The sequence below is a fragment of the Chaetodon trifascialis genome, chromosome 6, assembly GCF_039877785.1.
Source record: "Chaetodon trifascialis isolate fChaTrf1 chromosome 6, fChaTrf1.hap1, whole genome shotgun sequence".
In the NCBI taxonomy this organism is placed as follows: domain Eukaryota; kingdom Metazoa; phylum Chordata; class Actinopteri; order Chaetodontiformes; family Chaetodontidae; genus Chaetodon; species Chaetodon trifascialis.
The window spans coordinates 24,366,283-24,382,194 of record NC_092061.1 but is presented as its reverse complement, the minus strand read 5'-3'; the positions used below and the strand labels follow the sequence as shown (position 1 = coordinate 24,382,194).

The 15,912-nt window shown below is 44.9% G+C and overlaps 1 protein-coding gene across 1 annotated transcript; it reads right to left on the bottom strand.

Moving 5' to 3' along the window:
• Positions 1–6,529: 6,529 nt before the first annotated feature.
• On the bottom strand, positions 6,530–14,641 carry neff1 (neuronal intermediate filament family member 1). The gene is made up of 4 exons (XM_070964907.1): positions 12,461–14,641; positions 9,958–10,275; positions 9,427–9,551; positions 6,530–8,707 (listed from the first exon to the last, which is right to left on the bottom strand). The coding sequence occupies exons 1-4, from the start codon at positions 13,202–13,204 to the stop codon at positions 8,323–8,325; spliced, it is 1,572 nt and encodes a 523-aa protein (XP_070821008.1). The 5' UTR covers positions 13,205–14,641; the 3' UTR covers positions 6,530–8,322.
• Between the last annotated feature and the right edge of the window lie 1,271 nt (positions 14,642–15,912).

Here is a 15,912-nt window from a genome sequence, read left to right as displayed (position 1 = left end):
AGTGAGCTCGAATCAAAGATAAAGATAACTTCCGGTTTTCAAAATAATGCCCACATTCATTGCATGCATGTAGTAATACTGTTGCCATGACACAAAGTAAATAAAACAATGAAAATGGCTCTGCACTGAGCATTACTTGACAGTGGGTGCAGTGAATTAGCGACACATAATGCAGAGGAAAACTGGGGAATCTGTAATTTATCGTGGAAAAATATAAGAAATGTTCCTGTTTTGAAGGTATTGTCACTGATGTTTAGTTACATTCTCATTAACTTGACACTACGATCGGAGTCCTCTGATGTCATTGGAGGTGTGGGCTATATTCAAGACAAATAGTGTCGCATGTTTTGAGTGCTACAGCTGTAGATAAAACAAAGACCAAACAGCATTAGTTGCACCTATGTGTGGCCTATCCTTTCATTACAATATATAGCAGTGGCTCCCTTTTGAGCCAGTCTTGGTTAAATGAGGCCATTAGAAGTTTTACTATTGCTCTCGAAACACACATTTTGTATGTTTTACACTCACTCACTCACTCACTCACTCACTCACTCACTCACTCACTCACTCACTCACTCACTCACTCACTCACTCACTCACAATGTAAATATGATGACAGGGTGTATAATAGCAACAACTTCACTTTTGCATTAATCTCCCCAGCTAGCCACAGTACAAGTTACACTTATAAAAAATCTTCAAACAAAAATGCTCCTTCCTCTTCAAGACTTTAATATATGGTCACTGTACTTTTTCATTTAAAATAAATAAATATTCTAGAGGATAACTGATTAGTAAGTGTATTGCCTGCCAGTCAAGATTCAGTGCAGACCTGTTAGTATAAACGAGGCACTCCTGCTTGTAAAACTATGTGTAATATGCACCTTTAACACCAAGTGGCAGCAAAAGCTTACAATTTTTTTTTTGTTTGTTTTGTGTGTGTGTGTGTGTGTGTGTGTGTGTGTGTGTGTGTGTGTGTGTGTGTGTGTGTGTGTGTGTGTGTGTGTGTGTGTCAGCTCTGTGGCCTGACAGCAGCAAGCAGTTATAAATACTTAATGGCCCACCGCTGTTGCAGCTGAAGTGAAAGGGGAGTGAACATTGCAACCAAAATACAACCGTTCAGTCGGATCTGACATCACACTATAGGCTGTCCACGTTCTCTGCAGCCAGAGATGAAACACATTAACAGGGCTGGATAAGTGCAGCAAGCACCAATGAAAGATGAGGGCGATGTTTTTTTCTGCATCACAAGAGTCAACTGTGCGAAAATGTTTTCAGAAATGCACTGCTGTCACTCCTCTATACTGGTTCAACTGTTTTTCTGTGATTTCTGCACACATTTTTTCAACATGCATTGCTTGTATAGTTTGTAGTGAACACAGCTTGTGCACACAGACCCATGACTCACCAGGCCTTCACTGCATCCCGGAGAAGAGATAAAATTAAACTGTGCAGGTGAAGCTGAATCCACTGAAAATCATAGATTACTGACTAAACAGAGTAAATAAACTGTCAGTAGATTCTTCTTCTGTTCACTTATTTAATTTATGCCAGTTTCTTCCTTTTTTTTTTTTTTTGCTTCTTTTGTAGTTTAATCTTTTACAATTATATTAAATGCCTTTTTTCTGTTGCTATCTTGTCTTAAAGCTTTTTATGTTTTATGTGAAGCACTTTGAACTGCCTTTTTGTAAGGTGTTATATAAATAACCTTGCCTTGCCTTGAAAACCAAGTGGATATAAAGAACATTTGTTATTCCTTCCAATAGACAGGCTGCAATTACAGTTTTTTTTCATTCAATCTTCTAGCTTTAGTGGCAAATTGACAAAAAAATATTGTCAGTACCAGCGATGTCTCACTTGACACACTCCTTTAAGCACGATTTTTCCTCCATTCTTCCCGTCATTTGATTGCTGTTTTTGTGATTAATTACTTGAGAAACAATACTTGTCAGTGCTGCTGTCATGTCTGTAAGAATAAACTGATGTTGTTGCCTATAATTCATTACTGCTGCACGCCCATGTTCACATCTGAAAAGCTCCAGTCATTTGTCTGCCTACTCTGTCAGCATGCTATGGCTTAATAACTGGCTTTGCTGTATTTGCACCAATAGTGATCCCACGTGTTATCTGTAAATAATTTAATGTGTTGCTGCATTTTTCTGTGGTTTAGTGGATATGTCCATTTCACCAACTTTATTATTCAGTTATCTATAACTGGATTTACATCTGAACAATTAATTACAATAATTTTGTATGACTATCACAAATATACCTGTTTGAATGAACATACAGTGTGATTAACGCTGTTTTAAAGGTGTGTCCTTGAGGTTTTGTAGCATCTAAAGCATCTTAAAAAATGAGCCATGACACAGCAGCTCTTCTAAAGCAAGAAGGAAAGAACATAGCATGACAACAAGAGTACCCCACCACACACTCACACATCCACCCACCTAAAGATTATGACTGCAGTGATTTTGACTCTATTCTGTGTGGGGACACTTCATCCTTGCTGCAGTGTGATTGCTTGGACGTTGCTCAGCTGTGCTGCACAGCAGACTGCACATGCACACTGCTTCTGTGTAGTCCTGTCATGCTTTAACTGTCCTTTCTCCTGCCTCAAAGTTAGCCTGTTGTTTCTGCCGGCCTGGGCTCTGTGTGTTTCAGGCAACCAAAATTTTGGCTGGGTCTCCTCAGCAGCTCCTCCAGAACTGCAGGGCTCTGGGACATCTGCAATGCAGAAGTCTATATATAGCCATGGAGTTACAGGGAGGGGGGGGGGACACACAGACAGACAAAGAGACAGAAGGATGAAGAGAGACAGAGAGGGGAAGGATATGACAGAGAGAAACAAAGAATGAAAAGAGTGAGTCTTGACCTGAAAACGAGCTGGGGAATATACAGAGCAGCTTTGTAAACTGTTCTCCTGTGCCACATGCTAACTTTCACAGCTTATGAAAACTAAATCCTTAGTTTGGACATACCGCAACACGACCACCAAAACAAGTGTCCACTCAGGATGTCAGCAACTCCCTTTTACATGGCAAGGTCATGGTGGAGTGTGTTTGCCAGTATCTCTCTGTTTAACTCACTTAAAAGAGGAAATGTAATTACATGCTTGTGGACTCCCAGCAACAGGAACAGGGAAGGGTGGTTGTTAAATGCTGAGGTTGAGTATTTATTGCTCTATCTCAAAGGGTCTCGGGAGGGCAGTGGAAGAGGAAGAAAGCAGTTCAATTATGTATGCACCTCCACAACACCAGAATCTGCTGACAGCAGAGCTCAGCACGCACACAGCAGCAGCAGCATGGCCAAATCAAGGACAACTCCACTGTTCGGCCAGCAGCAGGCCAAGGCCCCGCAGAGCTGTGGGATTGATCGGACCCTTGAATTTTCAATAAATATGCCCTCTGACACGCTCCCTGTCTGAGTCTCCATCACAGAGGGGTCCATGCCGACTCATAACTCTTCTTGTGCCACTGTCGAAAGCTAGAGCATCAATCATGTGTCCAGCGTGCAGGGAGAGGAAGGCTCGAGGAAGGCTTCCAGCCGCTGGCTGCAACTTCACCATTAAAGAACAGATATGTGGGTGGAACAGAGTTACTCATCAAACTCTCAGCAAGGAAACAAGTAAACATTCCAAAATGTCTAATTATTTCTTTAAAGTCACACTTAAAGCTATATGTGCTGATAAAACAAAAACATCTTTAATTGTAATGATACATCTTTGAAATAGCGATAGGTTAGTGGACCCCTGAGTTGTGCACAGGTACTCAGTTGAGCAATTTATGACATGTGGAATGTAATGCTGTAGATACAGATTGACTGAGGGGTCCAACTACTGATTGATTATCCCAAGCACATAGAGAGAAGCGTTTGCAGCTCTTGTCCTTTAATTTTTTGCATCATGTTGCATTTCTGTGTGATCCTTTTCATCTAATACCTCAGTCAAAACCATCTGTCCGTGCTATCTTCCCCCTGCTTTTCAGACAGTTTTATTGATTGTCTGTTAGTGCTGATAATGTTTTAGCCACTGTGCTGATTCTCTTTCCTACACACACACACACACACGCACACACACACACACACACACACACACACACACACACACACACACACACACACACACAAAGAGGAATGCATGGCGGTGAGCAGAGAAACCAATAGTCTCAGGCTGTGATGGAGTTCTTGCTGGTGACAGCTGTGCTGGTGGGCCAACGTTGGCGACTGCCATCCATCACAGCCTGCGCCATCTTTCACCTCTGGGTGTAGGCAGCAGCTGAGATGAGCTGATAGTAACACCCAGCAGACATTTTGTAGCTCCGCCCATTATTGAAAAGCATCTCCTGCATCCTGAAGGCTGAGGAGACAGGCAAGCAGGCTGGAAGGAGCCCATTTCTATGACTTCTGTGTGGGTGAAAGTAAATAAGTGGACAGTGCTTTTGAGTGAGGACCATAACCTTTAACTCTCACAGATCTTTGTTAGTGGAAATCAGTACACTCCTCAGAAGCCATTTCAATACCTCATAGCAGGAAAAGCAAAGTAGCAAATAATCAAATTAAGTTCAGCTTCACGTATTCTGGTCTGACAGCAGGCTCCAATCACAGAGATGCCTCAGCCTCCTGACTGGCCAATATAAGGTAATGACGCCTAGTACAGAGGCCCCACCCAGCGGCAGTGTGACGACCACCCCAGCAGTATTTCCAGCTCCACCCTCATGTGGCACCAGCCAGCACCACATCTTGCAGTTCCTCAGTCCCACCCCAGTGGTGTTCCAGTGCTGCACGTTTGGGTGGCATTAGCACTGGTATTCATAGCCTGCATTCAGTAGTCCCTCTCCCCCATCACTATGGAGACAAATGGCCCCATCCCCTCTAGAGTGATAGTCTCAGGCCTGCCCATTGTGGCAACAGCAGTTCCTTCTCCACCCTCTATGGCAGCAGGCTCCAGAGCAAGCTGTGCCTTGACCCTGGGCAGTGTGGCAGTGTAAGGTCCCCAACAGCATTTAAAACTCTACGTCTTGTCTCGGGAGCAGGCATCGCCCTGAGTGGCTGTACCACCCTGCCCATTGGGATGCATTACGCTCCACCCCATCAGTTTTTTAAGCCCCACCTTCTGCAGTTGCAAGATCCATCACCACCCATGTCTTGGCTCCAGCGTTGTCCCAACCCTGCCACTTGAGTGCAATTAGGCCCCTTCTCAAGCAGCATTTACATCTCCACTCCCTGCAGTGGTCGCAGGTTCTAGTCCCCATTTGATGTGTCAACTGACGACCACGCAAACTGGATGTGTAGTACAGACAGAAGAAGAAATCAGGCTACAATAATTTGGGAATATAATGTATCATTGATGCAACATGAGACAGATGGGGCAATGGTGTATCTTAATGCACTTATGTGCATCAAAAAACACTGGCTTCCTGAGGTTAATTTTGAAACACAGAAACTGCTCTCCAATTGTGTTGTGTGCAACAAGCTACACTGAAAGGCTGGAGAGAAAAAGAACTTCCTAACCAGCCACCCTTCAGTAACGTAGGTCTGGACTACTTTGGGCCATGTGCAATAAAGAGAGGACACAGTGGTGTGAAAAGACATGGTGGGCCCTTCATCAGTCAGAGCTGGGCACATAGAAGTGGGGCATTCACTGGACACAGACGCATGCATAGGGAAATTACGCAGACTCATTCAGATAATGGCACTAACATGCTGAGGGAGGGTTGCATGGGTCAATCGAAGACACACAAATTGCCATTACCTTCATGCATCTACTCACAGCAACACACGTCCAAATGTAGCCAGTGTGTTGTCTTCTGACTTAACTAGAAATGTCAAAAGAAGCGCAGCAGCGAGCAGAGATGTCGTGTCAGTCCAAGTGCTGACAACAGCTGAACTGGAAGCTTTAAATTCCTAGAATCCACATTTGTGTTTCTCCACGGTAACATGGGCCTTGTAGTGGACTGATTTGAACCCAAAGGCATGCTGGGATAGTTTCCAGTACATGAATAGGTGGCTTCAGAAAATGGACGGATGTTCAGGTCTAACAGCAACAGGCAGTTGAAGGTATGAAGGAAGACATCACGTCATGAATGAAGACAGGCTTTCATCTTATTTCATCACTTTTAGCAAACCCTTTCATCTGCACAGTTTGTTATTGTCAGAGAAATCTGTCCAACACTGTGCATACAAATAGTTTCCACTGCTACATACCTTACTCTTCCTGTTCATTTATATAGGAACTCTGCAGTTGACACAAGCGCGACACTGTCCAATACTGCTGAATGAAGGTGCTGTAAATCCATGTTCGGTCATTTGGGACATCTGTTGCAAGCGCTGAACAGCTATGGAGTAAAACATCATGTCATTTATCATTACATATTAACATTTATCTCATTGAAAACCTAAATATTTAGAAAATTAATGTTAATTGTCTGTTTTTATTATTTCGATTATTGCAGAGGAAGAGTATTATTTTACGTATTTTCATTCACAAATGTCAGGCCTAGTTCACGACACTAAAGACACAGCAATGTAGTGAAGGTTTGGTTAATAAATGTCTTTATTTGGCTTTGAGAGGAATATCACTGCATGAGATAGCAGCACATACAGTCACAGTTGTATAGCAGAGGTCTGGAAAATGTCAGCTCTCCTCAGCCTCTCCAGAAACAAGTGGGATGCAGGTGAAAATATGCTTTATTTTAACTTTCAGTCATGGTTAAGGCAAGTTTTTTAATTGAACACACAACAAGCAAAAGTCTATCCCATCCAGCAGATATTCAAGCTCCAAGAGTCAGGCCATGCATTCATGCCCGTTGGTTGATTCATTTGTCAAAAAGAAAAGCCCAGGGGATGAGATGATGGCCAACAGTGAAATTAAACCGTTCAGGGCAAAGTGATAGAAGGGGTTATGGTGAAAATAGCCCTTATATGCGTCTCTGTACGATATAGCCATGACCCCTGTGGCATCTGCCCCACCTGCCACTTACAGTCTGAGCTGAGGGCCGTCAGTGTCATCACCAGCTGCCTGACACCGACAGCCACGCTCACTTTCACCTTGTTTCCTTTATCTAGCAAAACGAAACAAAAGCACTACTACATTAGTATGAGGAGAAAGAAAAACTGTAGGCTCACTCTAACGATGAAGGGAAAGAAATGAGTGAAGCAGATCTGCAGATAAATAATAAACTCCGACAGGTGAGATGGTTGATAAACCCCTTGACAAATGAATCAATTAAAGAGGGCATAATTAATATTCCCATAAAATTATATATAGCTGCAATTTAAACTCTACATTTTTCATTCCCAAAGATGCACTCCTCCTTTCCAGCAAGTGGAAATAGCACCCACCCTCCCAACACATTGATATATACAGTTTTTCTGAGCTCCAAGTTGCCATTATTGCCGTGCTGTGACACTGCAGTGATTTAAAGAGAATGGAAAAGGGCTTGTATGGTTAGTGGTACATTTCATTTTGTCGTGGTGGGATGATGATGCAGAACTTAGCGGAGAGCAGCGGAATGGAGTGGCAGAAAGAGGGGAGTGGAACGCATTCACCTGCTGTGGGAAATGTGGGGTTGGACTCACAGTTCAAATAGAAGCAGCTTTTCCTCTAAACGTTCCCGTGCAACAAGCCCACATTAAGGAATGCGCTGGTCGACCTTCGGTCTATGATAAAATCTTTTACTTACAGTACTCCCCAACTTTTATATGTAAAATCAAATAGCACCGTAAAAGTTGGACTGGCTGTTACTCATGCTCCAAGATCTGTGCGTTAATCTTAAAGTCTGTGTGCTGACAGTATTGTTACTTTCAAGGTTTTGATTGCTCTTACTGTGAATATTGATCATTGTTGATGGCACCTTTAGTGTTGCTTATATGAACTTCAGAAACTTTGTGACATCATGCTAGCTTTCTGCACATCGCTCTGCACTTTATGTGATGTAAAATCGTGACAACCACTGCAGAGTATGGAAATGACTGAAACTCTTCTTCTGCCATTGTAATCCATCCATTCCCATCTAAAGCTCCTTCTCCGTCTAGTTGAGTTTGTACTAATCTGTCCTGAACTCCAGAGCAAACAGAGACAGAGAAACACAGAAGATGTGAGGCATCTGGAGTGTGCAGACTGTGTGTGTGTGTGTGTGTGTGTGTGTGTGTGTGTGTGTGTGTGTGTGTGTGTGTGTGTGTGTGTGTGTGTGTGTGTGTGTAGACTGTGTGTGTGTGTGTGTGTGTGTCAGGGATGATGTGAACAGGAACCAGATCCATAGATGTGACTGGTGTGATGAGGAATGTGTTATTGATAATGATGAAGACGATGATACAAGCAGTTTAGCTCTTGCTATTCTTGCCGGTGGGGCTCTCCTTCTTCTTCTCCTTCTCCTCCTTCTCCTTCTCTTTTGGCTTCTCTTCCTCTTCCTCCTCCTCTTCCTCCTCCTCTCCCTCACCCTCACCCTCTTCCTGGTCATCTCCTTCTTCTCCCTCCTCTCCCTCTTCTCCCTCCTCGCCCTCCTCGCCCTCCTCCTCATTCTCCTCTCCCTCCTCCTCCTCTTCTTCCTCCGCCTCCTCTTCCTCCTCCTCAGGCTTGGCTCCAGACTTCCTGTAGGCCCCAAGAGTGTAGCTGCGGGCAGACATGTAGGAGAAGCCCGGGTAGCCGGACTGGACCATGGCTCCGCCGACGGAGCTGAGGCGGCACTCCTCACCTTCCAGCAGCTTCCTGCAGAGACAGAGAGACGCAGACGGGGACAAGAGATGACGTCTCCTCTAGTCTGGTTTCATTTCTATTATTATCTCAGTGTATCTCTCCTGAGGGATCCAGTGTCACTGGAGTATCAGTGGCAACACCTCTGCTGTCTGTTTTGGGATATTTGCCCAGAACATAATTCCTGTTGCTGAGCTCGATTGTAAGGTTTCACACTCACCTCCATTCATCTATCTTACTACAGTGGGAGAAGAGAGAGGGGCATTACAAGGAACAGTGGTCCCTCAAACTGGGGTCATTGTGGTAACATACTATGCATCTTAGTAACTAGGCCACTGGAAGCTCCACAGGAGTTTAATTCTGAAAATGCTGAAAATAAATGAGGGAGTGGAAGTATTGACTGAATTTTTAACACTTGTAGAGATCATCTCAGCTGCTTGTCCCTGGGAGCGCCTTGGTAGCTGAATGGTTACAGTGCATGCGTGGTTGCAACAGTTGCTGGTTCAATTCCAACCAGCAACCTTTGTTGTTACCCTGTTTCCTGTCTGCCTCGTCACCTGTCGCTATCAAATAAAGGCAAGAAAAGACCAGCACTTGGATCGCTATCGTTTTCTTCGTATGAATATCTAAAATAAGCAAAGGATGAGGCCTCGTATTGCACAATGTAAAAGCCAACAATCCATCTCCCAGTCTGATGACTGTATCACTGCTGTGCTGTTTGTAATGTGGCCCACCTGTAGGCAGCGATCTCAATGTCCAGCGCCATCTTGACGTTCAGCAGGTCCTGGTATTCACGCAGGTGACGGGACATTTCCCCTTTGGTGCTGCGCAGGGCGCCCTCCAGCTGCTGAATGGTATCCTACACAAGCACACACAAGATCATGTGATGAAACACTGATCAGCTTGTCATCTTGGATTGAAAATGTGCTGATAAACATCTAAGTAGAGATTTTTACTTTTGTCTTGTCACACTGAACGAGGAGTGGTCTCATTTTTAGTATTAAAGTGATTCATAAAAGACACTCCTGTGATGAGACGTCACAGGTGGCGTCCTTCATCAGTGTCCACCGTGCAGTGTCTTTTAGATCTAAACTGATGCATCTGATATCTCTGGCTGCATTCAAGACTATTGTGAATTCTTTGGTAAATGACAATTGCCAGGCCTGCTTTGCACACAGGTTTCCAATCTCAGTGAGACTTAGTTCAGTAACCATTGATGAAAATGTAAGACCAAACAAAATACTACCAAAGTCTCATTTACTTACCTGCATCTCTCCGATTTCATTGTTATGGCGATCCTCCATCTCAGCAAGCTGCCTCTCCAGAGCCTCGTTGTGGCCCCTGAGGGCCTCGATCTCCAGGGTGCGGGCCTGCACCTGCCTGCGGTACTCGCTCAGCTCCTCCTTTGAATGCTTGATGGCATCCTGGTTGCGGGCAGCCGCCTCGGTCACGCTGGCAAACTTGGAGCGATACCACTCCTCAGCCTGGACCTGATTCCTGGACGACAGGTTCTCATACTGGGCCCGGATATCCTTCAGGGCGGCAGTCAGGTCAGGTTTGCTCATGTCCATCTCCACAGACACCTGAACATGGGGGGGGGGAGATGGTTTTTAATATGTGTTTGTTATTCTGTTTAAATGCTTTATTTATTGCGCTTTTTTGCTTACTGCTTCTAAATTATTTCAGTCATTTAAGTTGATTCCACCCTGATAAACTATGCTCATTTTAATAATGAAACAATATCATTTGTCAACAAGAGCAGCTTAAGTTTAGAGTGGCCTAAGAAATGGCCAAGGAGAGTCAGAAAAGCAGACTGGTGACCAGGAAGTCACTAGATTGAATCCCTGGTTCATTTTGGAAAGCTCTGCTCCCTGAAGACGGAACCTGGACCGCTTAGTGGTCCTCTGTTCTCATGGCCAGTTAACTTTGAGTGTGTTGTATGAACAACAGTGACTGTAATTTGAAGACACTGTAACACACTGCTCTGCTGAACTTATTAAATTTGACCATAAATGTCAAAAAAAAAAAAAAAAAGCAATTCAGCCCAGCCTGATAAAAACAGTGATGTCACTGCAAACAAACCGCCTAACTGTATACAATGTTATAATGTATGAACTGCCTGCGGGTGAATGCACTTCTCTCTGTTGCTCACAGCTGTGTTCACTCTTGTTCTTCAGCTCCTGTGAGCCTGGATTTGTTCTGGTGACATACACAGATATGTATATGGTAAGCAGGGTGTAGATGAGCTGAGTTGCAGTCCTCCGAGATGGACTGCTGCAGGACTGATGAATCGACTGCTGACTCAGTGTTCTCTGCTGGAGACGGCTGTGCTGTCAATAGCTTACATGGCAATAATATTCCCTGCAGGGAAGAAGAGAAACCCTGGAGAAATCTACCCAGCAGCCATCACTCCACTGCGTGACTTAGCTGCTCAATACTACTGCACGTTCAATGAATGGATTTCTGCTGAAAGTTGAACGTTGTTGCAGTGTCTTTGCTCTTCTTGTCTTTCGTTTGCTCCATCTGCAACGCGATGAGCTCCAGTGCTGTTCCGTACATCACGGCTCCATTCAGAGCGCAGACTTCCTTCAGGAGTTTCTACGATTGTACACGAATCGATATTGAAGTTGCAGCACAGCGCTGCCTCTTGATGGTGCGTCTGTGCGCTCAGGACAAGGCAAACCAAAAACTTTTTTTTTTTGTTTTTTTTTGTCAAACTGTGACATCATTTTCAGTGTAGATGCTGCTGTTAAACACTTCAGCTTGAAATGTGTATGCATACCTCACAGGGTCGGTCCTGCCTGCTGCCCCTGGGGGCGACCACACCCTTGGATTATGCGCTAGGTTTTTTCTCCGCATTTTCCTCCCTCCCCCCTCCGCCCCAGTCCCCACCTCCTGGAATGAAAACCTCGCCATTATCCCCCAAATATTAACGAGTTAATGTTGGGGCTTACAGTAGACTACCATAAGTTTGTAATGACCTTGTTGCATTCAGCATATTCGTATTTGAAGAGGCCCCTGTAACAAAGTAGGCCCACATAATATTTCCATAGTTTACCGACATACAATGCACAACGTGGCATCTACCACTCATACTCATCTGGAAGAAGGAACAGAAGCACTAATTTCACTTAAACGTCTTAAAGTTTGGATGGGGTGTGATGAAGCGCGCGACGCTGCAGGGACGCTCGAGAGGAGGAGGGAGGGACAGCGCGCGGTGCTGAAACGGAACTGCAGTGCCATCAATTATCCAGTGCGCAGAGCAGCGCTGTAGATGGAGGCAGCATTGCGTTCATAGAGGAAAAACGGTCCAAGTGCGCCATTATACTTTAAAACTGTAGCTCTACTGTTGTAGCAGGCTTGTAAATTCCTGGACTGCTGCGGAGAAAGTGCTCATATATAAACAGTAGCCTATAAAACAGTTGTAGTGGACCTTCGAACTGACTTATATTATTAGTATAGTATTTACAATAGAGAATGTATAATAAATCAATAATCTTATCTTGTCAATCCACAATATGGCATTGTACAGTGAAGCCATGAGGGAATACAGCATCACATCAAGTTTGTAAAGTCAGTCCATAATATCATCGTGACATGTTGGCTTTTGGATGTGACATTGGATAAGATGAGTACTGAGGAATATCAGAGTGTTATTGGGAGTGTGACAGTGAAAGCTAGTGGTTCTAATAAATCTGACAAGTGGACCAAAGTGCCACCTGTTAGTGGATGGACCTCCGGGTCATCAGGACATGGAGGGGTGTGTACCTGTGTGGCCTGCAGAGACGCCTGCAGCTCCTGCAGCTCTTCCTCATGAACTTTCCTGAGGAAGGCGATCTCGTCCAGCAGCGACTCCACTTTCTTCTCCAACTCCAGGCGCGCCAGGGTGGCGTCGTCCACGTCCTTCCGGTAGCCCTTCAGGGTGTTCTCCGCCTCCTCGCGCAGCCTGGTCTCCTCCTCCAGCTTCTCCCTCACGCGCTCCAGCGTGTCGTTCATCTGCACGCAGTCCAGGTGCATCTGGCTCTTCTCGTGCGTCAGCTCCTCCACGCGCGCCCGCAGCTCGCGGATCTCCTGCTCGTACAGCTCGTGCAGGCGAGAGGGCTCGTTGTTGCGCTGCCGCAGCATCATGACCTCTGCCTCCAGGACTTTGTTCTGCTGCTCCAGGTTGTGCACTTTCTCGATGAAAGACACGAAGCGGTCGTTGAGGCCCTGCAGCTGCTCCTTCTCGTTGGTGCGGATGATCTTGAGCTCATTGGTGACCGCGGTGGACTGGGCCAGGTCCATCACTGAGTCCGGCATGGAGGAGAGGAGGCGGCCGGGCGCCGCTGTCCTGCGGTAGGTGGTGGAGGACATCACGGATGGGGAACCATAAGTGCGATGACTGCTGCGGTATCCCGCAGAGTGCAGGCGGGACGGGCTGCTGCTGCCCAGACCCACACGGCCGGACCGGGGGGCATCTCCAAAGATCTTCCGATAGGAGCTGCTGCTGTAAATGTCGCTGGAGTAACTCATGTTTCCTTTACCTTGCTGGTGTCCGGTCCCACTACTCTGAACGGGAGAGAGAGAGAGTGTGTGGAGATCAGGAGTGTGTGAGGGTGAGGTGTGTGTGTGTGAGAGAGAGAGAGAAAGTGAGATGCGAGTGATGTCTGGCCAGGACAGGTGCTTTTATAGCGAAGGCGCCGGCGCATCATTTGACGCAGGGACAACAGAGGATGAGGGGAAACCTGCAAGCTTTTGCAGAACGCCTCCACCCTCTGGGGAGACACGGATTCACTCATGCGGCTCCTTTTTTCTGCCGTGTAGCTCGGGCATCAACACACAGCAGCTCTAAATGAAGATCACGTTTAATTAAAGGGCTTTATAATAGTCTGTTTGACCTGAGATCTTATACGTTTAATGATCTTCACTTTTTATGAAGTTCTAAAGTCATGTTTTCCTTTCACGGTCTGATTCAATGGGACGGAAATAATGTCATATCATAATAAAATCACACTTTCCCAGTAGGCATTATCCCACCGGACTGTCTCATGTTACGTTAGTCCATACTGTCCACTGTCATTGCAGCTTTTCTTTGCTGTCCCAGCAGAATGGTAAACGGGATCGATGTGTGGAGCTGTGCGCCAGAATGTGTTTTGGTGCTGCAGTCTGTATCCAGCCGCCCTCATCCCCCTCCGACCTCCGCAATATCCGAGCAGGGGATGTGACTCATTATAGTGGCCTGATTCTTGCATTCCCACATCATCGAGTCTCATCTACAGCCCTTGAACTTGGAAACATCAGTGATGGATTGGTCACTTAGTAACAGCTAATGGTCATCATCATCATCATCATCATCATCATCATCATCATCATCATCATCATCATCATCATCATATTGCATCACAAACAAAATAAAACAAAACAAAAGACGCAATTATGTAAATTCTTTATGTTTTGTTTCCTCGCATAAACTCTGCAGTCCTCCTTCTATGTGTTGTCTTATACGCCCTGCTCCCATATAAACTCTATATATGTGGGATTAAGTAGATTAATCGGTGGGTTTGCACTGTATACTAATGTGTAAGATGCACAGCGTTGTCCTGAGTCAGAGTGAGCCGTCACCATACTGTAGCTCTCAGTCAGCGTTGGTAAAAAGTCACGTCTGGCCTGTGTTTAGGCGCTGCGCAGAGCTGTCGCTGGCCTCGGTCCTGATCCAGGCTGGAACCAGGAGAAGGACCACGCCCCTGCAAAGGAGAGAGCACCCACCCACAGGACTGCAGCCTCACCGCCTCCAAACACCACACGAGACGCCGCCTGTGGCCCCGTTCACACTGTCAGTCTGGCAAACAGCCCAAACAGTGAAAGCGTGCAGCCACTGCCAAGTCATCCTAATGCCCTTAGATCATTTGTGATGATGTTACTTTTACAATGGGAATAAACGGATGGTTAAAGATAATATAACTTAATACAATGCTTTTTAAGTGGAAGTGTGGACAATTGTTTTACAAATAGAGTGGCTATATTGATTCCAGTAGTCATTTTATTTGGCCTTTAGCCAGTGGTATTAGAAGAAAGTATTCGCTCAGCAACAACCTACCCAATCACTACACCAGTCCACAAAACCTGTCTTTAAACACATGTTTTTAAAACATTCCTTAATCATGTGTGAGATAGTGTGTTTGCAGTTCATTTCAGTGCAGATCAGTTAGTTTATCTTTGTTAAAGAGTCATTTTCAGGTGGTCCAGCATCTGGATTTTTTGAATCATGTGTGCCCATATGCTGACTTTTTATGTCTGCTATATGTTGTGACCAAACATAGATAGATAGATAGATAGATAGATAGATAGATAGATAGATAGATAGATAGATAGATAGATAGATAGATAGATAGATAGATAGATAGATAGATAGATAGATAGATAGATAGATAGATAGATAGATAGATAGATAGATAGATGACATTGGAAAGTCTTTTGATCTTTACTTACACGGGTTAACCACTGGGGGGTGCTAAAGCATAAGTGGCAGTTCACATGTCCTGCAGACCTGAGCTGATGCTGCGCACGTGTACACAAGCAGCACACCCTCCCTCTTGTTACAGTACCACTTTGATGTTCTAACTTCTTCATACTGACATCACTGCACTCCCCTGCACATAGACTCAGTTGACAGTTTATTAGGTATACATTGCTAAAACGAATGAAGTCTAACACATCAGCCCTGCAGTAAGTCCTACATACACAAGGCTTTAATGTTGAGTCTTTTTGGTTTTGGAGAGGTGTTGCTTCAGCTGTATGGTCATTTCGGAGGATGCAGTCTGTGGTGCTATTTTGTGAAATCTGCTTATTGAGGATAAATCAATGAGAGAAGGCTAAATGACAGGAAAATATAATATAATACAGCTCACAAATAATCATACAGTTGAATCAACAGTTGTAACAAAATCTATTGTATTAGACTCGTAATAGGTCACTCATTCCAGTCAGTTTGATGTAAAGCTGCAGGGCAACGCTGATGATATACTACAAACACAACACACAATGACAGCAAAGTGCTTATACTTCATTCTCACCTTCACACTGAGCTGGAAAAACTCAAACAACACTGAGAAACCATCAGTGGATCTCATACAGATAGACTGTATGTTTTGTGTGTGTGTGTGTGTGTGTGTGTGTGTGTGTGTGTGTGTGTGTGTGTGTGTGTGTGTGTGTGTGTGTGTGTGTGTGTGTGAGAGAGAGAG

What these genes read in the sequence shown, in the direction of transcription:
- neff1 (XM_070964907.1), bottom strand. Translation starts at nt 13,204, where the DNA reads ATGAGTTACTCCAGCGACATTTACAGCAGCAGCTCCTATCGGAAGATC. An exon ending in CGTCTCTGCAGGCCACACAG is followed by an intron (nt 10,276 to 12,460) that starts GTACACACCCCT and finishes CCCCATGTTCAG; the next exon opens with GTGTCTGTGGAGATGGACAT. An exon ending in ATGAAATCGGAGAGATGCAG is followed by an intron (nt 9,552 to 9,957) that starts GTAAGTAAATGA and finishes GTGCTTGTGTAG; the next exon opens with GATACCATTCAGCAGCTGGA.